This window comes from Antechinus flavipes, chromosome 3 (genome assembly GCF_016432865.1).
Source record: "Antechinus flavipes isolate AdamAnt ecotype Samford, QLD, Australia chromosome 3, AdamAnt_v2, whole genome shotgun sequence".
NCBI classification, from domain to species: domain Eukaryota; kingdom Metazoa; phylum Chordata; class Mammalia; order Dasyuromorphia; family Dasyuridae; genus Antechinus; species Antechinus flavipes.
The window spans coordinates 546,250,561-546,277,560 of record NC_067400.1 but is presented as its reverse complement, the minus strand read 5'-3'; the positions used below and the strand labels follow the sequence as shown (position 1 = coordinate 546,277,560).

The 27,000-nt window shown below is 35.0% G+C and overlaps 1 protein-coding gene across 1 annotated transcript in view; it reads right to left on the bottom strand.

Annotated features, from left to right (window-relative positions):
* Positions 1 to 27,000, bottom strand: part of VPS36 (vacuolar protein sorting 36 homolog) — a 41,608-nt gene that overhangs the window by 8,164 nt on the left and 6,444 nt on the right. The window contains exons 2-10 of the mRNA XM_051987388.1: positions 25,265 to 25,333; positions 21,838 to 21,908; positions 16,831 to 16,945; positions 14,422 to 14,511; positions 13,358 to 13,444; positions 4,971 to 5,003; positions 4,626 to 4,703; positions 3,308 to 3,442; positions 2,189 to 2,254 (exon numbers count right to left, since the gene is read on the bottom strand). Of these exons, the coding sequence (XP_051843348.1) occupies positions 2,189 to 2,254; positions 3,308 to 3,442; positions 4,626 to 4,703; positions 4,971 to 5,003; positions 13,358 to 13,444; positions 14,422 to 14,511; positions 16,831 to 16,945; positions 21,838 to 21,908; positions 25,265 to 25,333 (744 nt within the window). The remainder of the gene's footprint in view (positions 1 to 2,188; positions 2,255 to 3,307; positions 3,443 to 4,625; positions 4,704 to 4,970; positions 5,004 to 13,357; positions 13,445 to 14,421; positions 14,512 to 16,830; positions 16,946 to 21,837; positions 21,909 to 25,264; positions 25,334 to 27,000) is intronic.

Here is a 27,000-nt window from a genome sequence, read left to right as displayed (position 1 = left end):
AAAAAAAAAAAAACAAACACATCAAGCTTATAGAAACAAAATCCCTTCATAGCAAACGCTGTAAGATAACCAAACTGCTTTATTTTTAATGGAATTCTGTTAAAGGGTTACAATGCCAGACCATAAGATTCAGAACTGGAAGAATCACTAAAGAGCATCTAAATCAAACCCTTCTGACATAAAAAAATACACAGAGAAATCACATTCCTAGATTGCAAGAACTAGAGAAGAAATGAAACTGATGTCCATCAGAAGTACATTGAACCAGGAGAGGCAATATAATAATAGTAACATAAAACATATATTAAATGCCTATTATAAGTCAGGCACTGACTAGGTAATAGGGATACATATACCAAGAATAAAACAATTCCTAGTCACAAGAAGTACATGTTCTAAGGGATGAGACACATTACATATAAAGATATATGTAACTTAAATATAAGGTGAATAAATATAAACAATAAATACAGTAGTTAAATTTAAGATAGGAAGAAAAACACTAGTAGCTAATAAGATAAGGAAAGGCTTTATGGAGAAGATAGTACTTGGGCTGGGACTTTTTGAAGGAGGTAAAAAGGAAGTATTTCAGGCAACCAGCAGAGCATAGAACAAAGGCACAGAGATGGCAGATGGAGTATTGTTGCTGGTGGGTTTTTTTTTAATCATTTAATTATTATGTTTAGAACACAATATATTTATATAGAACACAATAATTTAAAATAGAATCACTCTGGATTTTACATGTTCTAGTAATTTTCTAATTTTCTTTTTTTTTCCTCAATAGCATTTTATTGAAAATATATAATTTTCAATGTCCATTTTTTGTAGGATTTTGAGTTCCAAATTTTTTCTTCCTCCTTCTTTTTTGCTCCCTCTCCAAGAAAGCAAGTAATCTGATAAAGATTATATATATACAATCATTTTAAACATATTTCCACATTTGTCAGGTTGTGAAAAAAACAGATCAAAAGGGAAAAATCATGAGAAATAAAAAGCAAACAACAAAAAAAGTGAAAATAGTATGTTTCAAATTCAGTCTCCATCATTCTCTCTCTGGATACAGCTAGCATTTTCCAAGAGATATAGCACTGTGTGTATAGACCAGCTAGAAGAACACTCTGGCTGCATTAGAGAGGTACAGGAGGATAATATTGTCCAGTGAGGCAGAAAGGTGGGGTGGGTCAAGGTTGCAAAGGCTAAACAGAGAAATTTATATTTTATCCTTATATTTATATTTTAGGCAGGATGAAGTTGGGGAGTTGAATGAGTAGGGGAGTCAGGTAGTCAGATTTATGCTCAAGGAAAATTACTTGGAACATGGAAGATTGATTAAAGAAATGAGAGACTTTAAGGCAAGGAATTCATTTAAGGGGCTGTAGTCAAAAGGTGTTAAGAGCCTAAACTAAAGTAGTAATTTTGTGAGCAGAGAAAGAAGGGTGAGATGTGAGGGACACTGTGAAGGCAGAAGGTAGAAGGCCAGATTTGGTAACTGAGTGAATAACAGGGTGGGGGAACACTGAGGAGTTGAGGATAATGCCAAAGTCATACAGCGGGAAGACTAAAAGACTTCAAGAGAAAGAGGGAAGTTTGGAAGAGGGAAGGGTTTAGGAGAAAATAGGAAGAGTTCAGTTTTTACATGACTTGGGCTTGAGATTTGTCTAGAACATCCAATCATACTTATACCATTTCAACCCTTTCCTCATCCTAGATCTATATGGCACCTTTGTTTAGGTGATTGAATTTTTGGACATGGAAAAGGATGGGAAATATGGGAAGTCAAAAAGAATAGAAAGCTTTTAAGTATAATTGCTACTTTGATGAGAGGTCAAAATAAGTTCTTCTCTTTTCATTACTACCTACTATTACTACATATTCAAGATCTTTGGTACAGTAAGGAACCAGACCAGGGGCTTTTTATACAGCATTATCCAATGCATTGAATTTGATATAACTAAATTAACAAAATACTGTTCCTATAGGCAATTCTTCATGAACATATTTAACATTAAAATGAAAAAAAAAACATTAAAATCTTTTAAAGTATTTTAATCTTATTAATAATAAAAATTAATATAATTTTTAAATAAATAGAATTATCTTTGAGATAGATTCATTAAAATAGGATTTTCCCTAGATTACATCAATGTCTAGATTCAGAAGGAGAATGTCAGAAATGATTCCTTACTTCCATTCCTCGAGCTCGGTTCACTAAACAGTACACCTCTGTGAGCGACATTATTCCCCCTCGTTCCTGTTTAAATATGAAATAAATAAATTTAATATAAAATATTGTGGCAAAGGTTCCTGAAATTCACATAACAATATTAAATCAAAGTACACCAGAAAATAAATATAAATAAAAAAATACTGAGATAAATTCCGTATTCAATTTTCAAAAATTCCTTTTCAAGTTTGAAAATAGGGTTACAATTAATGTTTAATATTTACTAATTGTTCTATAATTCATAGTTCTATAATCATAAGGTACAATGGGCATTAGAGATCATTCAAGAAAATATTCCTATTAGAAACAAAAATATATTCTACAACAACCCTGACGAGTGGTCGTCCAGATTTTTTTCAACACCTTTCCAGACAGTCCTTTGCTTTATTATATTAAGACATTTCTACTTATAAGGAAATCTTCTTTGCAACTTCCACCCTCTGTTAATAGTTCCACTCCCTTGAATCACAAAGGATAAATCTAATCTTTCTTTCCATATGGCAGCCACCCTTTAGGCACATGAAAAATGCTATCACCTCCACCTTCTTCCTAAAACTCCTTTCTTCAAGATTAGGTGCAATGTAAAGCCCTTTTAGAGAATATATATGGGGAAAAAATGTACATTTGTCCCTGTATGTAAAATTAGAATATTTACAACTATCATATAAAATAGCCTACTAATCTGTCTTAAAGACTATTTTGTTTTAGGTATTTGGAGATGACATGAGTTAGAGAAGGAAAACAAGTGAACCTGTAATAAGATATACTAGTGTATATATATATATATATATATATATATATATATATATATATTATATATATATATATTTTTTTTTTACTAAGAAAGCTGTATATCTAATAATAACCTATAAAATATAATTACAGTAAAAATTAAATGTAAGAAAGTAGAAAACTTAAATTTCATTCAAACCAATTAATACTTATTTCAGAAAGAAACAAATTAATTAGCTGAAGGCTAATCAAAATATGAGAAGGGGCACCTCTATCAAGGTTTCTGATGACTTGACACTGAAGGAATTAAATACTACCAAAAATAAGTCATTTTTATTTTGCATTTACCTCTAAAGGCACCTGAAGTATTCCAGCTAGTTGTTTTGCCAACTGCATATGGTAATGTGTGCCTGAGCCATGTGTCTCCCTGGTAACTGGATTAGCTATACCCATGCTCAGCAAGTAAGATTTAAATCTGATAGTCTAAATGGGAAAGAAGAAAAAAAATATATATCAAACATATGGCAATTAGATTTTTTTTTCTTTTAAAGTTTAAGATCTTTATTTCTCCTGGCTATCAATTAAATGTTTAAATACTTAACTATTCACTTTTTCCTCCCCACCTCCTTCAATTTATAGAATCTTGAAATGTGAAGGGACCATAGCAGTCAAGTCAGTACATGCTAAGAAATCTTTACAACATTCTCAACAAAGCACCAGCTGGCCTCCAGTTCAAAAACTTCAGTGAGAGAAATTCACTATTTTCCCAAGGCAATCCATCATTCTTTTTGTTTTTCAGTTATTTCTGTCATTTCTTATTCTTCATTACCTAATCTGGGTTTGGTTTTGTTTCTGGCAAAGATACTACAGTGGTTTGTCATTTCCTTCTCTAGATCATTTTACAAATGAGGAAACAAAGGCAAACAGGGTCAAGTGACTTGATCAAAGTCACTCAGCTACCAAATATCTGGGGCCAGATTTGAACTCTGAAGGATGAGTCTTCTTGACTTCAGACTTAGCAGTCTACCCACTACACCATCTAGCTGTCTATCATTCTGGGCTAGTTCTTTTTGCAAGGAATTTTTTCTTTACATTGAATGAAGAGTCAAAATCTCCCCCCCCCCAAATTCCTATACTATATTTATAATTTCTCATTATTTGTAATAGGAAAAGGATTTTCAGCAATACTATGGATAAATTTAATAACATAGCCTCCCCTTTCTTCAGCCTCCCCTCACTTCACCAGTCTGGCAATTATGAACATTAAGGTAACAACCACATTTAATACCAATCACAAGATAATCATTAGAATAAATATCCTCAAAAACCTCAACTTGAAACAATTTTGTCCCTAAAAACTGGTTTTCAAAAAAGTTGTAGAAAATAATCATCTTTTAATCCCCTCCTATAATATTCCTAGCACCCTCATTTTATAGTTCAAGTAAAAAGACTTAAAAATCATCTATTACCTGTTATTGTTAACATAACAACTTTAAATCAACAATCTTAAACTTCTGAAATATTTTGATTCAGTTTCAAGTCCCCAGAAACAAAAACTCTCTATTAAAAGGTAGCCCATCAAAATATTTATACTGTTTACTTGTTTGAAGACACACACACACACACACACACAGTTCTCAATCCTTAAAAAATGCAAAACACTTACTTCATCTTCTGTGATATCACCTTGTTTATCCTTAATTTTATTAGCTATAGATTTGGATAATTCAACCATTTCCTTTGCCTGTCAGAAAAAAATATCCATATTTTCTAATTACAAAAGAGGCTCCATGTTTAACACATACTGGATTACTTGTTGTCTAGGGGAGCAAGTGGGGGGGAGGGGGATTTGGAATACAAGGTTTTGCAAGGGTGAGTGTTGAAAATTGTCTTTGCATATATCTTGAAAATAAGAAAATATTTCTATGTACAAAATAATTTTTTTTAAAAAGCAAAATATGCTTTAAAACAACACAACTATTGTGAATATAACAAATGTAAATTAATATACCTTGACCATGAGCTTGCTGAGATCTTCAAAAGCCTAAAATGAAAAACAATGAAGTTTATTGGAATGGATATAAAAGGATCCAAATATTTTAAAATAAAGAAATGTTCCTTTGATAGCTTCATTATGATATAAATTAAAGATGGAAAGGTTTCTCTAGCTAAGAAATTCATAATACTTTCAGAAAAATCACTCTGGGTAAATACCAATATGCTAAAACTTCAACTAAACTGAATAACTTTTTTTTTTAATTTCCTCAAAAGCACCAAAAGAGTGCTGCCCCTGAAATAAGGAATTCTTGAATTCAAATCTGACCTCCATCACTTACTAGGGTGGCCCTGGATAAATCACTTACTCCAGTTTGCCTCAGTTTCCTCATCTGTAAAATGAGCTAGAAAAGGAAATGGCAAACAACTTTAATCTCTGTCAAGAATATCCCAAATGGAGTTACAAAGAGTTGGACAAGACTGAAGCAATTAAACAACAAAAAATAAAAGGGCACTTTAGAACTTTCAGAAAACACAACTTAGCTTGCCTTGAAGTCAGTAATAAAATACTGTCATTTGATTTCCCTCTTTAAGAATTTAAGGACCAAAGGTGTTTTCCGTGGGGTTGCTTTGTTGGCCCCAAAATGGCTAGTACAGATGCAGAAACATTCAATAGAGACATTTTTACCTTTAATAGAAGGTGGGATTTTGTAGTTATATGCTTTGAATATCAGATTTTTTAAATAGTGATTTGATTTGAATAGTGAGATTTGTGTATGAGATTTTTACAGTGTGGTCTTAATACAAATAACGAACCTCAGTGAAGTGATTACATATAATAAAATTTGCACTAGTTGAAGTTGTAAAATTATGTAAAATTTCATAATTGGTTCTTATTCGATGAAAATATATAGTAGAAATTTGAATAACGTAACTTTCATGCAATTCATTATTTGTTATTCATTTATTAATCAGGATCTGGTTGCATGTTCATAGTGCTGTGTATGATGGAAAGGATTAGAGTTAAAAAGACATACACACTACATACATATAAGCCTACACACATGCACACATAAATGACAAAAACATATTCCTAGAACTACAGCTAAATAACCCATTTCAATGATTCAATGATTAAGTTAACATTTAGTATTATACCTTATTATATTCTGATCTTATTAATATGGATAGTCCCTCCAACAATGCCCACCATGACCCATGCATTTCATTGCTTAATTTATTTTTTTTATTATAGCTTTTTATTTACAAGTTATAGGCATGGGTAATTTTACAGCACTGACAACTGCCAAAGCTTTTGTTCCAATTTTTCTCCTCCTTCTACTCACCCCTTCCCCCAGATGGCAGGTTGACCAATACATGTTAAATATGTTAAAGTATAAATTAAATACAATTTCATTGCTTAATTTAAATAATGAAATTAAATAAATAATAATTTAAATTAAAAAATATTTTAATTTACTGAAATTTTCCTCCAAAAAAATCATCATGAAATTCCACAGTGAAAAGGACAGATTTTGTTGTTCAACCTTCACTCAATAAGTATGCCAGCAAAATGTAAAACTTAACATTCTAACAGGAAATGACTAGTTATTGAAGTGGTAATTATTTCTGGGTCAGCTGACTATATATACCTGTCCACAGACATGTTACAGCAACAATCAAAATCTAAATTAGATATTAAATTAGAAGAAAAAAATATGACACACAATTGGGGCAATGCCAACCTGATCTATTTAAACAAGTTCTTAGAGCCAAAAAAAAAAAAAAATTAGATAGAAAGCAGATATTAATGTAGATATGACTATTCCTAAGGAAGTTTAACCTATATAAATCAATCACCACAAAAAAGAGATTAAAAAAGCCTTGAAACCTCCTCCGGTAGCACACACTTGATCTCCTTGCCAAGTAAAGAAATAAGGCAGCCAAGGGCAATACCAATTTAAAATAAACTCATTTGTAGAATCTGACAGAGGAAGATAATGGAAGATCATCAGGAGTGCTCACTCATAAAAACAGCAAAACGTTAAGGAGAAAAATCAAATCTATAGAAATCTTGAAAAGTGAGCCAGATTTTAGGGATATTTAAGGATGACATTAGAAGGAAAACAACAGATGAAGAGTCGAAATAATTTCTAAAGCTTTTCATAACTAACCTTTTCCTCAATCAATGGAAATAAAGGCACCCCAAATGGACTCTAAAATCACAATTCCTGATAAACTACCTGAGGATGGAGAAATGGCCCTGAAGAAAAAACAAAGATGGGATGAGCACTGGACCAGACCTCATCTAGGCAAAGGGAATCTGTGAGGCTGTTATTAAAGAACTGGGAGCCTATGACTAAAAAGGGCCTTGGGGACCCCAACACACCAGAGTTTGAATAGCCTGCCCACGATCCCAGAGGTAAAAGGGAGATCTCCAGGGCCAGCACCCTTCCCACCATCCCACAGCACCTCTCTGGAGGTGACTAATCAGGAGGGCAAAGAAGGACTGATTCTCAGGATCTCTGAAGGAGAAAATGAGTACCAAGCATTTGGAAAAATCAAAGTTCTCACTGACAATGAAAATAAAGCAATTAAGAAAATAGCACTGACCTCCACCTACTATGCCTTCTCTCCTATGAAATGTGTGAAGATAATCCATCCTTGCATTGAAGGCCTCACTGATTAAAATAGGAATAGAACCAAGGAGGGTTTTGTTGTTGTTGTTGTTGTTGTTGTTTTAGAGAAGAAATGCAACTGACTGAAGGGGTAAAGAATAACAGATGTGTCCATACTCGATTTTTGTCGGCGCTAAAAAATCCCACCATTTGATTTACCAAAATGCTACTTCTCTTTCTTAAAGGCTCTCTACCAAAAGGGTATATACCCCATTTAATTTTCAAAATCATTTAACAGTTCTTGAAAGATAAGTCTTTAGTCAGTAATTCTATAATTACTAACAGCAAATGAGGCATAAAACAAGGTCTATAAACTAAAGATATATATCACTGTTGATGGAGAATCTCAGTGCAAAGTCCAAATAAAAACATAGTAAGGTCTTTCAGAAGCCTCTATTTGCAGATGACATTCCTGTTGACTAAAAAAGCAACCCCCAAAACACTATATAGACTCTCCTAAAAAGACCCATAATCACTCAGAAGAATTTAGGCTAACAATCTATGCAAGAACAAAAAGAGGAAGAATGTTTTATCCAAGCTATGGCATGCAGCTGGATGCAAGAGGGTATATATCTTATATCTTAGATCTTATTGCAAATGGACAACAAACTGGGCATAGAATTAAACAGGAAGAGATTAGAAAGAATTGAAACAAAGACCTATCTTTTTAAAAAAATCAACATTCTTTTAGTGATGCTGTGTGTCAAATCATGAAAATATTAAAATACTAAAGCTGTAGGTCACTCTAACAAAGGGGAGTGAAAAGACAAGCAAGTATGATTAGGCAACAACCTGTTGCCAAAAATAAATGGTTTAAAGGATGTTACCAGAGAGAAATATGAAAAGAAATAACATGCATCAAGAACAAAGGCTAAGTGGACAACTCACATCCCAAGTCAGAAAAAGTCTAGCGTACAAGCATTTATTAATAAGCATCTAGCACTGTTAAGCGCCAGGTACCACAAAGGAGTGCTGGCAACACAGAAAAAGGCAAAACAGTCTCTGTTTTAAGGAGCTCACAGGCACTACAAGGAGAACAAGATGCCAACAATCATGCACAAATAAGACATGCACAGATATAACAGAAATATAAACAACATGTAACCTGGAGAGGATCTCAGAAGGAAGACAATAGAAGGAGCAGGAAAAGCTTTTCGCTGAAGGTAGGACTTTAATCAAGACTTGAAGAAGCCAGAGAAGTAAGAGGGTGAGATAAGCAAGGAGAGGACCGGGCCTAGGGAACATTTAGTGAAGAGGCACCAACCCGGGAGGAGTATCATGTAGGAGGCTCAGCAGAAGGGCCAGTCACTAAGTCACAGTAGTTAGAGGGGAATAGGGTGTAAGAAGCCTGGAAAGGAGGTTTTATGAAGGGCTTTAGCTGTCAAACAAGCCAGAAAAAGTCAGGTATTTTGGATGGATTCCACCATAGAGACTCTGTAGGAAGACGTGGGCAAAAGTCACCCACACTGAGAAGGAATGGCTAAGTTGCAAAATGCATTACTGGAAGAAGTCTTCAGAGCACTGAGACTGTAGATTCCTCAAAGTACAAAAAATATTGAAAATTTACACTGAGTATAAAAAAGCACATAAGTTTTGGTGAATTTTAGTATTTTAAAAGTCAGAAAAAACTTTCAGAATCATTTAATCTAATTCTAATATAAAGCAGAGAATCTTTCTATGATCCTTCAATGAATGTGTAGTCCACACAAATATTATTTCTCACTTTACCAACTATTCCAAATTTAAAAAGAACTATTCTGAGTATTTTTTAAAATAACTAAATAGCAGTAAGTTTATGATCATTTCTATACCAGGAGAATATCATCCATCTGCAAAAGGATTTTGCTAATGAATAGTGTGTTCTGTAAAATTCTTCTGCCCACCAAGGGCAGGCCTGGAAACAAAGGGGAATATGCACACACCTAACAGGAATTTCCTCAGATAAACAAAGGCTAAAACACTGGATTCTTATCAGCAACAAACAGCAGATGCAGGAAACCTTTTGTGGGAAACTCTGGGCACCAACTCTGAAATTAAGTCATTAACACTGAAGGTCTGCCTGGGGCAAACTAAAAATCGTGCGTTTTCTTTGAACATACAACACATATATGGAGATTTCACACACAAAAATTCTGGAAATACAAAGTACTAACAATATCAAATTACTTTATTAATAAAATACATCTTCACTTGGAAAAATATCATCTGTTATATCTAAATGCTAGTAAATCCACAAGGAACACAAACATATGAATGTAAGTGACTTCTAATTTATAAACATTTAAAGTTGGAAGAATCTTAGAGGTAACCTAGTTTAATCCCCTCATTTTAGAGCTAAAGAAAATAAGGTCCCCCAAAATGAAATGGCCTGTCCAAGGTCACACAGACAGCAAGTGGCAGAGCTGGAACTTGACCTGAGGTCCTTTGACACAGCATACAGTGTTCTTTTTCTTAGCCATTATAAATTAAAAATAGATTAAAAATTACTAGAAGCTATTTTAGTAAATAACTAAATTATTTAAAGTAATTCTGAAAATCTAAATGAAACGGTTTCTTGCATCCCTCATTCCTTTAATATTTAAAAGTCATCTTTCCTATAAAATGAGTGAGGGAACTTTATCCCACATTTAAGCAAAAGCAACTTATCCACTTAACCATGCTAATCATCTATTATAATTTGATTTTCCAGTTTTTTAAAGGGTTGGGTTTTTTTTTTTGGGGGGGGGGGAAGGGAACGAGGAGAAATTAGGTCTGCACTTATGATTTCATAGATTATGGGCAGTTCCAGTGAAGAAATTGCCTCTTATTGATGTGGGTCTATAACTATTCTTAAATGTAGTTTTTGACCCTTGAAAGGAAAGATTAAGTAACTTGCCCAGCATCACAATCAGAATTATCAAGGAATATGAATTGCAAGTACAAAAGGTCCTTGCCTGCAAGCTATTCAGTCAGGATCAGACCTTCTAGCCCATAACCCTTTTCATTTTCCTTTTACCACATCAATTCCAAATTTCCCCTGAAGTTGTGAACTGGGTGTTAAGTGAACACAGCTATAAAAAGTGAGGTGTATGAAGGAATCCCTGGCATAGTAGATTCAGCAAACCTGGTATTACGGATTCAGCAAACCTGTGTTCAAACTCTGGCCTTGTGTTATCTGTGGCACCATGGAAAAGTCCCCTAACATCATCATTATCTCAGAGAACTGCCCTTTGAAGGTATATGCAAGAGATCTTCTTGGAAAAGAAGTAAAACCTGAGAAACAACAGATCCTCTGATATTCAAATACCTTCTGCTCAAACAGGGCATCATTTCTCTGGAGTTTATAGTGACTAGATTCAATGACCATGGTGTCATGTTAACTAGCAAGGTAGCATTGAGTATGGAAATAAATACTAAAAGACTCAGATTTAACACATTAGCTGTGTGTCTCTGGCCAAGTCATTTATCCTTTTACATCCCTGATTTCTTTGGCTAAAGAAACCCTCAATTTCTTCAATTATAAATAATTAATAATAAATAAATAAAAATTATTGTGAGGATCAAATGAGAACACATTTTAAAAAGCATTCTATTAATTGTTTATTTTATACAAATAAAGTACTATTACTATCATTATCATTATTAAATTTGTATCAGAGCTACAGAGTTTCTCTGTGCCTGGAATGCCTTCTCCTACTTTTCTACCAGCTATAATCCTACCCATTTTCAAGGACCAATTCAAATGCCAATTAACCCTCCTTGGTCCTCCTTCAATTAAAATTCTTCCTTCTCATATACTCTCATATTATCCTTTCACAATCTATTTTGCATCGTGTGTGTGTGTGTGTGTGTGTGTGTGTGTGTGTGTAATGTATATAAGTCTTACTAAGCAGGAATTTTGTTTTATTCACCTTCTGCTTTCCCACCAAGTTTCATAACATAAGACTTGCTCAATAATTACATTTTATAATGAACTGACTTCCCTAACTTAAGGCACAAAAAGTTAATCAGTGGAATCAGCATGAATAAAATAAAATTGTTATCTTCTACATTTTACTCACTATTAGAAATTTCCTTCAAGAGCACCATGAAAAACTTTAAAAAGATCCTGGAGAGTCCAGGTGCAGAAACCAAGTAGCAATGTTATCTACAAGTAGAATAATTTTTTTCTAGCTGGCAGATTCTTTTAAAACAAAGTAAGACAGCATGTGCTGTCATTTTCATTCATATATGATATTAAAAAAAAGTAGGCAGTCAGATGGCAACTTGGACAGATTGAGCATGGCCTTGGAGTCAGGGAGACCTAATTTCAAATCTAGCCTCAGATGTTTATTAGTCATGTGTCCCTAAGAAAAGCATTTAAATTGCACCATGTTTCAGTCCGCTCATATAAAATGGGGAAGTAGCACTCACCCTACAAGATTATTGTAGTGATTAAAGTTAACATGGATCAAGTGCTTTGCAAATCTTAAAGCACTATAAAAATGCTATTATTACTTGTACTATTATTGCTATTGAGCATATTCATAACTAAAGTAGAGCAGGTGAGCATGCCATATGCCAAAAAGAATAATAAGAAAGAGATGAACTCAACAATATAGGAGTACTCCAAGACAATAAAAGGATAAGAAGAATTCTAGTTTTGGCAAATTCCCTGGCAGAGGATTTATGGAACAACAAGGCAATAGTCACATAGAAGGAGGAGCAGATGTGCTATGGAAAAACCATTACACAATGCACAAAAGTGATGATTAAGTGGTAGGCTTCAAAATAGTCAAAAGTTTAAAATTTTTTTATAGATAAAATGAAGCATACAGATCAAATCTTAGTATAACAAAAAAATACTAGATTTCCAACAACAGAACAACACAACACAACAAAGTTACCAAAAACCAAGATAATTATGGATGTTACTAGTATGTCAGTCATTAAAATACAGAGTATGTATAAAACAAAGTACCAATAATCTCTTTCCTTAGACTTACCCACAAATTGAACAACGAAATTTTGCTATATGTGAAGTAACCACTAACCACCATCAAAGTTTAAGAATTATGGGGCATATGCTAAACAATTTTTTGTGACTTTTCATTACTTTAGACTGACATTTTAATGATGTATACTTTTAGAAGTATCAGCTGAAAATGGAATTAATGTGTTTAGAAAAATTTCTTTTAACTGAATCATATGGGAATCAAAGTAGATATATCATAGAAAACTACACGTAATCTTACCTATATCAACTACTATACAATTTAATTCCAAGTTTTGTTTTATTAGATAAGATTCCTTTTAAATTTTTGTTTCTATGTTTTCTTCCATATGATCACTCTCTATTCAAACATCTCTTATTTGAATTACCAATTCCTCAATTACCAACAACCCAAACTTGTGAAAAATGATGTCAGGGTTAGTACTCATGAAATAGAATTTTTCCTCTAAATTAAGTCAACTGACCTGAAAAAAGAATTAATATTTGGGACCTTTTACTCAAAAGCACAGCTTTAACCAATTAAGCTGAAACTTCAAAAGGAGTTGCTCTGTCTTTCCTTCACTTCTTTCTGAAAAAAGTATTTGACTAAATCATACCCACCCCTACAATAAAGATGTATTAAAAACAGGGGTGACTTTATGCACCTACATACATGGCAGTTTATAGGATAAAATGAGTCACAATTATATCTAAAAACAATAAATGCAGACAGGCTCAAAGGAAAAAGTGATCTGGAAGCATAGCAATAATTACCTCAGAAATGTTTTTGTCAGTTTCTTTTCTCTTTTCTTCTAGTTTCCTTTCAATCCCTACAATTCCTACGGCTCTTATTCTTCCTGGCTGAAAAACAAAAACACAGATGATTCAGGAAGGAAACTTCAGAACTTTTTCACCCACTACACTGTTTTCAGTAGAGGAAAAGGGTCTACAAAGAACCAAAATAAAACCATGAATTAGCCTGTCAACAGTGTACTCCTTTCATCCAACTTCCTTTCAAAACATTCCCTTATCAGATGACTAAATAGCAGAAAATAACTAAGCATAAATAAAAGTATATATTAACCCCTATTTTTTTAGGTAATTATCAAAATTTCCATGTTTTTACTACTTGTGACTCTTTGCTGAGTGTGATATTATAAGTATACTAGAGTAGAAATCAGGAAGATTTCAAAATTCATCTCCAAAATTGACTGTGTCACCATGAACAAGTCACCTACCTCCTTTGTGCCAGTTTTCCCATTCATAAAATACCTGTAATGTCTATCTCACAAGATTATTAAGAAGATCAAAAGAAATAACATATATAAAGTGTTTTACACACAGTAAAGCCAAAACTTCACAGACATATCAGTAATTATTGTTACTATTATTATTATTATCTGACCTGACAGTATGGCATATACAAGATTTTTAATGAAGTCTTCCCTGGCCTCAAATCATCAGCTCTGTCTTTTGTCATTGCAGTAATTACACAAGTAATTTTCAAATATGTCGACATCTCTATATAATCAATGTGATTAATTTAGACTAGTTAGAAAAGTTCCCTTCCATATAGAATTTTTTCTGAAATAATTTCTTTCTGTGCATCAATAAAAAATATTTTTAAAATTAAGTTGTCTATTTCCATTAGCAATATATATACCTGTACTTTTTATCATGAATCATTTAGAAGAAAAGAAATTATACTGTGTCAGAGTAAACTGGTAATCAAAATGTCTTTGCTCCTGTTAAGTTCTGTTTATAATATGTATTATTCCTTTTATGATTATATAGAAAAGCATAAAAGTAGAAAATGTCAATGGTTTTTTAAAAAATACCTCTTGTCCACTTTTTCTCTGCATTAGTTGAGACACTGGCATATTCTCCCATCTTCTATGAGTCATTTCTTCTGATAAACGCCTATAAAACTGTGTAAATATGTAAAGTTGAGATCACCAATCTGTAGAGCCCTTCTATGTCATTACTTGAAATCTCTTCACTCTGATACAATAGCTAGATACTAACTTCAGTCATTCTGACTGGTGTCCTCATAAATGATTCTTTTCTGAGGGCACCAGCAGAAAGACAAACTAGTTGCTTATACTACTCTCAACAAAAATGTCCTAAATTATAAACTGCTTTAAAATAACATCTCATTTGCCCATCATGCAATTTGTATCAAAGTGAATACTTAGAGACTGCTAAAATAACATCAGAAATAATGTATAACCATTTTTCAAAAAGGGAACTTTAAAATAATGTATCTAGTTAAAATCGTAAAGGCAAAAATCAGGAACCAAAAAGATGGTGATTTTCAGGTACACTAATGACTTCAGTCATTCAATATTACTTAATATCCAAGGTAAACTAGGTGTCCTAGAGAGATAACAAAAGGAGGCAGGGAGAGGGAAGGACATAAAAAAGATAGCCAGAGAAATCAAACAAAAGAAAAATGAGTTGTTAATGTTTTTAAAGCAACATACCAACAAGTACACATTAATGGTATAGAAACTAAGTCAAATCAAGATGTCTGGGTTAGGGTTAATCAAGAAAGCCTTTGTAGAAGTGTGTTTTGGTAAAGTCTTTGAAAAATAACTGCTTCTCCAGAAGTTGTGGACCATGCTTTTGAGAATCAGTCAGCAAATAAGCTCTAGGCAAGAGTGCATGCAGACAACACATGTTTAGTTATCTGCCAAAGTGTGTGTGTCTATATCTACTTATTGTCACAGTCTTCTCACCAAGGCATTATAAAAGTTTTCTAGTTTTAGTCTTTTCCACTCTCTTTCCTTCCCCATGTTTCTTCAACTCAACTACTTAGCATATAAACCAAAGGCATAATTGGAAAAAATTACCAACTTCCAGTCCTCCTTGGGCATTCCGCTCTCACCATGACCTTATGCTGATTAATTCTATTTTGTCAGGGTTCTTGTGGCAACAAAGGACATGTGCTTCTGTCTAGAACTGAACTACCATTCACATTGAGCTCTCAGCCTGGTAAAGGGACGATGGGGTAAGACACCACCAAGAGATGATTCTCTGAACACGCTCAGGCTAGAGTATGATCCACATTTCATGGTTGTATTGCTGGGTAAGTCCCACATTGGAGAGAACTGACACTTGCACCTACGTGCTCAAGTCTCGCAACTCCCTTAATCACCTATTGGGTGCCAGGCACTGTGTTGTGAAGCAGAAGTACAAAGAAAGGCAAAAGACATTTCCTGTCCTCAAAGCAGTTACAATCTAATGGGGGAAAACAATATGTAAATAACTATGTACAAACTCCATATATAATAAATCAGAATCAACCAACAGAGGGAAGGCACCTAAATTAAAAAGGATCAGGAAAGGCTTCTTGAAGAAGGTAGCTAGGACTTGAAGGAATCCAGGGAAAGGAGGAGCAGATATGAGAAGGAAATCAGGAGATAAAGTGTCTTGTTTAAGGCAAGGAGGTCAATGCCACTGGATCAAAATGAGGAGTGTGTATGTGGTTCAATCATATTTGACTTCTCCTGTCCCCATTTGGGGTTTTCTTGCCAAAGGTACCAGAGTGGTTTGCCATTTACTTCTCTAGCTCATTTCACAGGCAAGGAAACTAAGGTAAACAGGGTTAAGCAGCTTGTCCAGGATCACCCTGCTGGTAAGTGTCTGAGGCCAGATTTGAACTCAAAATTCAAATTGGAACCTGACTCCAAGTATGGCACTCTATGCACTGAACTATCTAGTTTCCTGTGGATGTATGTGTAAGGGGTAATCAGAATGAAATGGTTGGAAGACAGGGAGCAGGTTATAAACACCAAAAAGAGGATTTTATATTTGGTCCTGAAGGTAACAGGGGGTCACTGGACTTTATTGGGCAGGAGAGGTAACATGGTCAGACCTGTGGTTTAGGAATATCACTTTAATAGATAAATGGAGAATAGACTGGAGGAGAATGAGATTCATGGTGGTACTGCAATTTGTAAAGAATAATGTGCCACAAGCAAAGCATCTAAACTTTAAAATGACATAAAAGCATTCATTGGCTATTATTATTATCTGCTCTTTGCCACAATTAGTTCTCTGCAAATTACAATAGAGAGAAATGAATAATTATTATTAATATAAAAATAATAATAAAAATCTTTAAAATAATCATGAAAGAAGAACGGCACACTATAACAGTGCTAAATTCTTGTATGTAACAAGGACTTACACCAAAGATAATGACATGTATACCTCTAATCAAACCAACATCTACATAACCTTACCTCAATCTGGCCATGTTCTTTGAAAGAAAGTTTGATATAGGAGCTCTTGCTGCTTTGAAAAGGGCCAGGGTCTTTGTTGGAAGAAGCTGGGTGAAGATGAATCACTATTTTGGCACTAAAGAAAGAATATTCATTAAATATGCTAATGCCTTTAATACTTCCAATTCTATTTTGACCAATATTGAGAGTATTTCAGATCACCTCTTGCGAAAATTTAATACAAAGAAATCCCAGGTGAAAAAGTGATCTATAAATTGAATTTTAGATTAAATATATATAGATCTATAAACTCATCTATAAACAGTGTCAATGAACAGATACAAATGCCATTCACATCAAAACATATAGAATAAAAATCAAGAGTCCAAGAAATAGGCTATGATCTACAGATTAAATATGACATTTTTAGAAAACAAATTCAAAGTAAAGTTGCTATACTTTTAGGTGGTGTTTTATTCAGAGTTTTCCAGTAACACTTTCCCTAGAGGTACAAAATCACCTTTAACTTCAGCCAAAGCATACTACCTTAGCTAAATGGAAACAAACTAGTTTCATTAATAGGACATTAACTTATCTGTATAAAAGCAGCTAGCTGACATTTTATTAAATTACATCCAAAACTAATATTTTACATTGTCATTTATGGGAAAACAATACTACATAAACAGCATGATGTAGAAAGATACTTCAAAGCAAAAACAACTCTGCAAACCTTATTGCTATTTGTTATTTAAAAAACAAAACCATCAAAAAAAAGGTTCATAATGATCAGGAGAGTGACCCATACTTCTAAGTTACAGCCCTCATAATTCCTTTATCCTTCAAAAAGTCCTACTCCAGGAATGTTCCACTGAGACATGGAAAGAACCTGGGCCTCTCAAAGGTTAGACCAACATAGAACAAGCTCTGGCAAGTCCTTCCTACAGGCAAGCTAAGAAAATGTCAAGTGTAAGCCTCTCAAAAGACTTTATGTCTGTGCTACCTCCCAACCTAATAAAGCAAGAACCATATTACCAAAAGGTAATGAATTTTTTGAGCCAGGGAAATCCATGAAATCATCTCCTAAGGCATAGAGGGACCATGATAATACCCGATGAAAAAAATCAAAGATCTTTTGATATATTAATTATAATCCTTGCTTGAAAAAGTAATGGACTAAAATGGGCCCAACTGTGTAACTGCTTCTCTACTGGATCAGATCCCATCTACACAAACACCTATAAAACTAACTGCATAACACCAGACAACTGAATTTATTGAGTAAGCATTACACCAAGCCTACTTGTAGTATCAAACATCTTAGTATTGTCAACAAAGGCAACGTAAAATTTTCTCTTCACACAGAATTTTTTTTATCCTCACTTTTTAAACTAATTCGTTTTCTCAATTTAAATGTAAAAACAATTTTAATTTCCTTTTTTCCAAATTTTGGGTTCCAAATTCTCTTCCTCCCTTACCTACACCCCTCATTAACAAAGCAAACAATTTGGCATAGGTTATACAATATATAATTTTTATTATTTAATTGAGAAGTGATAAGAAAGAATAATAAAAGGCTAAAGATCCAATGTATAGAACTGTTATACAATGCAAGACTCTTACCAAGATGGCTGCCATTTGACATTAGGGGCCAAATGGCCCAAACCTACTCCCACAGTCACACAAGATGGAAAGAATGATCAAGAAATTTACAGAGAGGGGCAGCGAGGTGGTAGTGCTCTGAATAGGGCACCAGCCCTGAAGTCAGGAGGACCTGAATTCAAATCTGACCTCAGATACTTAACACTTCCTAGCTGTGTGACCCTGGAGATGTCACTTAACCCCAAATGCCTCAGGGGATTTTTTTTTTTTTTAACACAGAAACTAAACTATAACCAGTGAGTTATTACACCTCAGAACTACTCAGAAAGGTAACTGAAAAGTAAGCTGTGAACAAAGCCAATGTCAGGGCAAGGAAGCCTCCCACATTACCACAGATGGAAAGAGACAGAGCCTGCATGACTCCATATTTGAAAGCAGGAACATGATTCCTTTAAGAAAGCCCTAAGAAGAGACTGTGGGTACCCAGGGACCAAAGCAGGGCTGCAGTACTCAAACCAATAAATCCCAGGGACCAGGGGCTCCAAGATCCCAAATATCCTGCCCTAAGACACCATAGGGAGCCCTTATTGCCTAATGCTCCACACCTCAGAGATCACGGGGGAAGCTGTGAAGAGTCGAAGAAGACTTCACAATGGATCCTAGAGGGAACAGGGAAAAGTTTGGTGGGTGAGGCATAGAGAGGAATGATCTGGTCTTAGGAACCCCCTTTTTTTGAAGATCACTGAAGAAACTGAGGAGAGGATAGTTTAGAGTAAGGAGACAGTACAGGAACGGAAGCGAATAAGGGGGATGGCAAGAGTCCAGGCATGACATAGTGAGAGTCTGCACTCAGAGGAGGCTGTGAGAGGGGGGAGGCAGACGTTTGAGATGATACTAAGGTGGGGAACCTGGAGTGTTGGGGTGCATGTCAAGTCGTCTGACAGGCCATGAGTGGGCAAGCCTGGAAGTCAGGAGGGAGCTTATGGTTAGGTGAGTAGATCTGATAATCACCTGCAAAGAGATGATAATGGAATCGACAGAAGACATTTGGTCATCAAGTGAAACAGAAGAGGAGAAAAGAAAAAGACTCTGGACAGAGCTGGAGAGATTTCCCCTCCTCTCCCCCCACCACCATGGGTAAGGGGATATACCTGGAAAAAGATGCAACAAGAGAGCCTGAGTAATGTTCAGACAGTCAGAAGGGGAAGCCCAAGAAAGCAGCATGCCAAGAACTGGGAGAAGAGAGGAAGGCTGGCAGCATCCCAGGCTGCTTTTCCAGGAGGAAAAGCCCTGAGAGAGGCTGCTTGATGTGACATCTAAGAGCTGGGGGGTGACCACAGAGAGAAGTGTCAAGTGAAAGCTGAACTTGCAGACACAAAAAGGAAAGGCCAATAATAAGGGCTTTTAAAAGGAATGTAAGCATGAAAGGGAAGAGAGCCAGGAGGACAGCTGGTGAGCACGCTTAAAGGAAGTGAGAGTTTTTGGCTGGGGGGGAGACGGAGCCTGCAGATGAGAAGGATGGGCTGAAGAAGGCAGGCTGGGATGCTCTCCCTTGGGTTCATTCAAGAAACTAGAGAGCCACTAGAGAGGGTGTAGATATCTGAGATGAGGAGCAAAGCAGAAGAGAAAGTTTAAAACACACAGGCAAGGAGAGGGGAGGAGGAGGAGTGAGAGCTAGAGGAGGTATAAGGAGGGTCTAGAGAAGCTGTGGTGAGCAGACAGTTATCCCACTGGGTTGACATAAACAGCAGCTTGGTGCAGAGAGGGCTAGCCTGCATCACACAAATTGGTCCTGGATTTGGTCAATACAGTTTCATAACTTTCTCCATCTTCATTCAGCAGAATGGGAATAGGAATGAAGAGAAGAAAGGTCATGTTGACCACAAAGAACCAATTTCAGGGTTACAAGGCAGAGAGAAAAATAGATGATAAAAAATTATGATCTGATAAAGACATTTCAAAGTTCATGAAGATGTTAAGTGGAATGAATACTATGCATGATGACCAGCTCTTTATTTAGCTAGGTGGATTGGATAGTTGATCACGGGAAATGAGCAGACTGAAGAATTGAGGAGTCAGGATGTCCCTCAATTTCATGCTTTCAAAAAGAGAATCTAAACTTATTGGTTTGGGGCATATTTGGTCATCTGAAGTTATTTGAGCCAGTGATTTCGCTTATAATAAGCCTAAGAAAAAGATTGAGAAGTAAACATTATAATTACCTATAAGGAGAAAATATTTAGGTATTTCATCTTTCCTTATATACTTACATAGGCTGTAATACAAAAACTTTAAGATATTATTTCATGTCAATAAGGTAAGTACAGAAAACTAATGTATGCAGGACTCTCCCTGACCAATGTCAGCTAATTTATGTAGAATCAAAATGCCATGATAATAAAATAATAATAAATGGCTAGCATTTATACAGTGCTTTAACATCCTCAAAGTGCATTATCATATCTTATTTGATCTTTACTATACCTGGAAGGCAAAAGTCTTCTCCATTTTAATTTTCATTTTTATGTAATCTCCATTTTACAGATGAGGGATATAGAGGAGTATAAAACTGGATTCACACTCTAGTTTTTCCTGTTCCAAATCCAGCAGCCTATTCACTGGGCCAACTGGTTGCAATTCATGATATCATAAAAGGAAATTATCCACCAAGGAGAGAACTTAATAAAAACATATTCCTATTGTTTACTGGCTCACAAATTTGTTCTCAAGTGGTATTTTATTTTTTTTCCAGCTATATGTCAAGAGAATTTGTAGCATTCCTTTTTACAAGATTCTGAGTTCCAAATTTTTTTCCCTCTCCTCTTCCAAAGATGATAGGCAGTTTGATACATACATGTGCTATCACATAAAATATATTTCCATCTTAGTCACAGTTGTGAAGAAGGGGATCAAAAAGAAAAAAAAAAAAACACAAGAAAGAATAAAGTGAAAAAAATATCCTTCGATCTGCATTCAGAGTCTATCAATTCTTTATCTGGATATGGATGGCATTTTCTCTTGTGAATTCTTTGTACTTGGTTCACAGCATTGCTAAGAAGAGCTGAGTCATTCATAGTTGGTCTTCATAATGGTGCTGAGGCTGTGTGCAGTGTTTTCCTGGTTCTACTCACTTTGCTCAGCATCAGTTCAAAGAGGTCTATTGAGGATTTTTTGGGGTCTGTCTGTTGGTCATATTTTATTATAGACTGGTTTTCTATTACATTCATATACCAACTCACTATTTTCTACATGCCTCAGAGTAAGATTGAGTCTCCTTAATCAATCTCAATATATTTTTTGTATATCATTTCCTTTCATTTCATTGGCCTTCCCTCCTTGCAAGTTGATTAAAGACTTTTCATTAAGTTAAAAAAAATAAATAAAAATAAAAACATATTTAACAAATAGGATCATATAAAATCTTACCTTTTTCCAATACCAGCTGCTTGTTCTTCAATGAATACAATTTGGGAAAGAGGGATAGCAATGCAACAATCCTATGACATAATTAATAGAAAATAAAAGAATATGAGATTAATTTGGGTGCTTTGCTTTACAACATTCAGTACTCATGATCCAATAAGCATTTATGTAGCAACTACTCTGGGCCACCTTGGGAATGTAAAAGGGCCCTGTGGGGGGGAGGGAGAGATTAACACAAAGACAAAGCAGAAATTTGCCACAATCCATGAAGTGATGACAGGGGAAGTTAACAGCAATTCCTTAGACTTCAGATTCAAGATTAATTTTATCTGATTTATTTGGGAAAAAAAAAAAGGGGGGCTGACCAGAACCTAAGCCCTCAACACAAAAATGGTATAAATAGAGAAATAAAGACAATAGAAAAGAAGCAAGAAAATCTGAGGATAGAAAAAATTATTTTGGTGAAGGAATCTGGGTTCTCTATTAGTTCTGCTACTGTGACAAGGACCACAATGCAATTAGGTAACAAAACAAAGTAGTAACAATTAAATTAAAACAAATTAAAAACAAGGTGAGGGGTAGAAATGAGTTAGAGAAGTTCATTCAGAACAAGGAGAAATCAATGATTCATAAATTCTTGATTTTAAAACTACTGTCCTTACTTTTCACTACTGCTTATGTCCTTCTTACTGACAATACTTTGATGCTACCTGGATGTAATCTTGAAAACAAACTTTTAGAAGTTAAAATGACAAACAAAAAACAAACAACAAAGTTAAAGACCTAGGGTGGCATAAAAAGATTTTGAATCAAGGACATGCAAGGTCAAAATATAAGATAGGCCAATAATAGAACAAGGATAAGCATTTATTAAAAATTAAATTAAATTAATTTAAATTAAAAAATTTCCCACCATGCCTTGAAAAGAAATAAAAATAAACAAAAATTTTAAATTACTAAACAATTAACTTCTTCTCTTCTACTTCCCCCCAAGTAAGAAAATGCAGACATCAGAAGAGAGGAATAATCCATAACCTGAATAACGCACTTTTGAAAAAGAGTCAAATGGTTTTATCAGGGAAGCTCAAGAGTTGTAAGGAGCTGCCAAAGTGGATGGATTTTCCTTGGTCCTAGTGTAATTTGACCTATGGGCTCCTTTGACATTGCTGCCCACCTCTTGTCCTTCTTGGGGTATCCGTGGTCCTATATGGCCTTTGCCAGTCACACCTTAACTGCCTAGTAGTACACATGGCCCAACCTATGCCCCAACTTGTCCAAAATTAGACTCCTTCTTTTTCTCTTAAATCTGTCTGTGGCGCCACCACCCTCCCAGCCTCTCAGGTTCACATCCATGGTGCTAACCCCAGCTCCACACTTCCCTTTCCCGGACCTATCGACTGCCGATTCTGCCTTCCCTACATTTCTCCCCCCAAGTTTTCCATAACCACCGCTCCCTTGGATTACTGCAGTAAGCAGCCTCCCAGCCTCAAGCCTCTCTTCCCTCTAGTCTACCCTCCTACCCACCCTGACAAAGATGTGACCCATGATCCCCCTGCGCCTCTTGCTCTGGAGCCTTCCCGCTGCCTCTAGGATAAAACAACAGCTCCTCTGTTTAGTTCTCTCCCCAGCCTGGCTCCCCTGTCTTCCTAGTTGCCCTCAGGACTGCCTCTTCACTGCCACTCAGCCACCCCAGCCTTCCTCTCTGTCCCTGCCCCTCACTGCCTCTCTCTGGCCTTCGCTACTCCCTGACCCTGGAATGGGCTCCCTCATCAGCACTGCCTCACAGAACCCTTTTCTTCAGGAGATCCCCAAAACATGCTCTTCTACATGAAGCTTTTCCTGATCTTCCCAAGCACCAGTAACCTCCCTCTCAAACTCCCTTGGACTGACAACTTGTACTTATTTGTTTATTTTTTAATACTCATTTATGTCACTGCTGTCTGCCTATAGATTGCAAGCTTCTTGTCAGTAGGTTTCATTTTTTTGGATTTGTCTACCCAGTGCCTCATATAATCCATGTCTGGCATACAATAAAACCTGGTAGAGAGCTCCCTATTTTCTAAGGAAATCTTTTAAACTTCACAACAACTCTAATCATTAGGAATTTTTTTTCTTCTCAAGAGAACCGAAATCTGTCTCTCTTAACTTTGACCTATTTGACCCACTTCTTCAAATTCCACCTAAAGTCTTCTCTTCTTCAGGGTAAATATAATGGGTTCTTTTAAATGATTCTCAAGTGACTTTGTTTCAAGTTCCCTCACCATCCTGACCTTGAATAACTGATCCCTGCTTCCCAATGTTCACAGAATAGGTTAGTTGGTTGAGGCTAATTGGTATTGATAAACCAATTTCAGCCAAAAAAAAAAAATCCAAAGGCAATTTTTAAAAATATAAGAATTTTTTAAAGTCCATAACCTGTCTCTGTTCCAGAGCATTATAAACTATTAGAGAGCTATACAAGATCACATTCTTTATAATATTCTCAAGAAATAGCTTATAATATTAGATGGACTGGACCTAATATCCTTGAAGTGTTTTAAGCTATTCAGAATTAAGGTATAAATTACATAAACAAAACTCACCCAGAATCACCCTGTTAATAAAATTCTTTAAAAATGGGGAAATTTTTTTATCTTACTAAGTTAACTCAAATTTATATAAAAGATTTACAAATATTTTCATTATGATTATTATATTAGATAGGTCTAAAGCATTATTATTCCCATTTTACACATGGAGGAACAGAGGGCCAGAGAAGGTAAGCAGCTTGTCTCTGTCATCCAACTAATTAAGTGCCAATCAATCAATTAAGAGGTACTGATTCAGCTCCTACTCTGTACCAATCCCCAAACTAGATCTCAAATTCAAGTGATATTCTGATGCAGAGAACAGGTGCCCTACAGCAGGAAGAAGGAATACAAATGATAATCCTTCAAGACTATTAGAAGAAAGGCCTGATATTATCCATCTCATTTTCATTATCTGTGGGAATGAGAGGAGATGGGCAGTCTTGTTTTGTGTCATTACTACTAGGGAGAAAACCATTTTCCTACCACACTTATGGAAACGCTATGCCTCATGTCCTAAGGGACAATGCATTTCCAATAGTTAGGACCAGTGTAGAGAATTGAAGAGCTTCCACTATATTTCCTATTTTCTACAACAGATTCAACTAGTTCATACTCTTCTGAATTGAATGAAAGGAAGTAAGAGTAAGCAACAAAATTTTGTGTCAGCCTTTCTCTAATCCGATTCCCTCAAGAATGTCTTATGAGATATGATCTCTATAGGCTAAAGATGAATAAATATTATTATCTCTCTACAAACTTTAACCACTGGGGTACTGGGGAGTTAGGGGAGATGGTAGGGAAGAGGGGGAGTTTCAAGTAGATGAGTCACATAAGAACATATGCAAAAAATTTAAACTTACATGATTTTTCTGATCTCTCCAGATTAGTCGGTGTGTACTGAGGAGAAGGACTCCAGCATCAAATTTTATCTAGAAAGAAGCATAACATAATATAGATAGTATTCAAAATTGTCAAAATTCTTTTACTTAATTACTCAATAGCATTCTCAAATACTCAACTGGAACTGTCATCTAGTTAATTCAAGAGTTTTCTCTATGTCTGTCCATTGGTTCTTTCTAAAATTTACCACAGGTATTCAATAGAAATAGACTTTTAACCATGGCCATCCATTTCTACATTAAAGTGAATTAATATAATGCTTTATTAATTACTATATAGTAAATACTTTAGAAATAGTTTATCACAAATTTTGCATAGGAAACACCATTAACCATTCAAAAGATAAGAAAAAAGACAAAAATGCCTAAACATACTTATAAACAGACAACCATACTCTCCTTTTGATAACTGTTCTTGAATCAGACAATTTTGCTTTAAGTAAAGAAAGACAACTACTGGGGAATCTCTTATTGGGAAGGATTATGATATTTAAAAAAAACTTTAAAAAATAAAAACAAGCTTTTAAAAGAAACAAAAAATAATTAAAATAACATGCTTACATGCTGTTAATAATAACATGTAAGATAACTGGGGAAGGAGAAAAAAGCATTAAAAATAAAAAAGAATAGGTTTAGCATAGGGGGCAGGAAAATATTGGTTATGTATGGAGAAGACAGAGTAGTTATGCTGAGTAGTCTGGTTTGACTGGATCATAACAAATACATGAAGAAGAAAAGAATGAGATAAGATTAGAAAGCAATCTGCAGATACTTTGGAGTGTTAGTTAAATAACTACAAACATTTTTCAATAGACAAGAAAAAGCTATGGCAGATTTTTGAAGAAAGCAATGAACAGACTGATATATACATAAGGAAGATTAATCTGACAGTATTGTGAAGGACAAATTGGAAATGAGAGAACAAAATAAGTAGTATTGCAAAAGTACTACAACAGTAATAGTCCAGTAGGAGACTAAAATAATCCAGAATCGTGACAATGAGAGTATGAACTGAGGTGGAGACTGTGGGAGTTTAGGAGGAGAGAGATGTGAGAAATATTAGAGAGGAAGGACTAACAAAACTTTTAAAGTGGTAAGAAGTGAGTCAAAAGGAAGAGTTAAAGAAAAGAGAAAAAATTAAAACATGCAAAACTAGGTAGCTAATAGTGCCACTGAGGGAAATGGTGAAGTGAGAAGGAATAGGCTTTGGAAAAAAGTTATAATTCAGTTCAATGCACATTTATTAAGTACTAATTATATCTACACATGGGGCTATGAACTGAAGAGGCAGAGATAAAAAGGAAACAACTGTTTCCTCAAGAACTTTGTATTCTATGGTGTCAAGATAAAATAGCAGGGAGCCTACCTGACTTGTAGTAAGTGCTTCATAAATGTGTATGGACTGACTAGATACATGTACACATAAGTACATAGTAAATAATTTTAAGAAAGAGAGAGAATTAGTAACAGTGTAGGGAGAGGGGAATAGGAGTTATCAAGAGAGATCTTGTAGGGGTGACACCTGAATCTAAACAATGTTTGGAACAAAAGTCAAGAGTCTATGAGGCAGTTACATAAGCTAACTCTATGAGATATATTCCTCAAACAGGAGGAGGTAGAAGGGAGGCCCTTGTGCAATTAGGAAGATGGAAAGTCAGGGAGAAAAAATAGCCAGCATTCCAGTATGATTAGAGGGG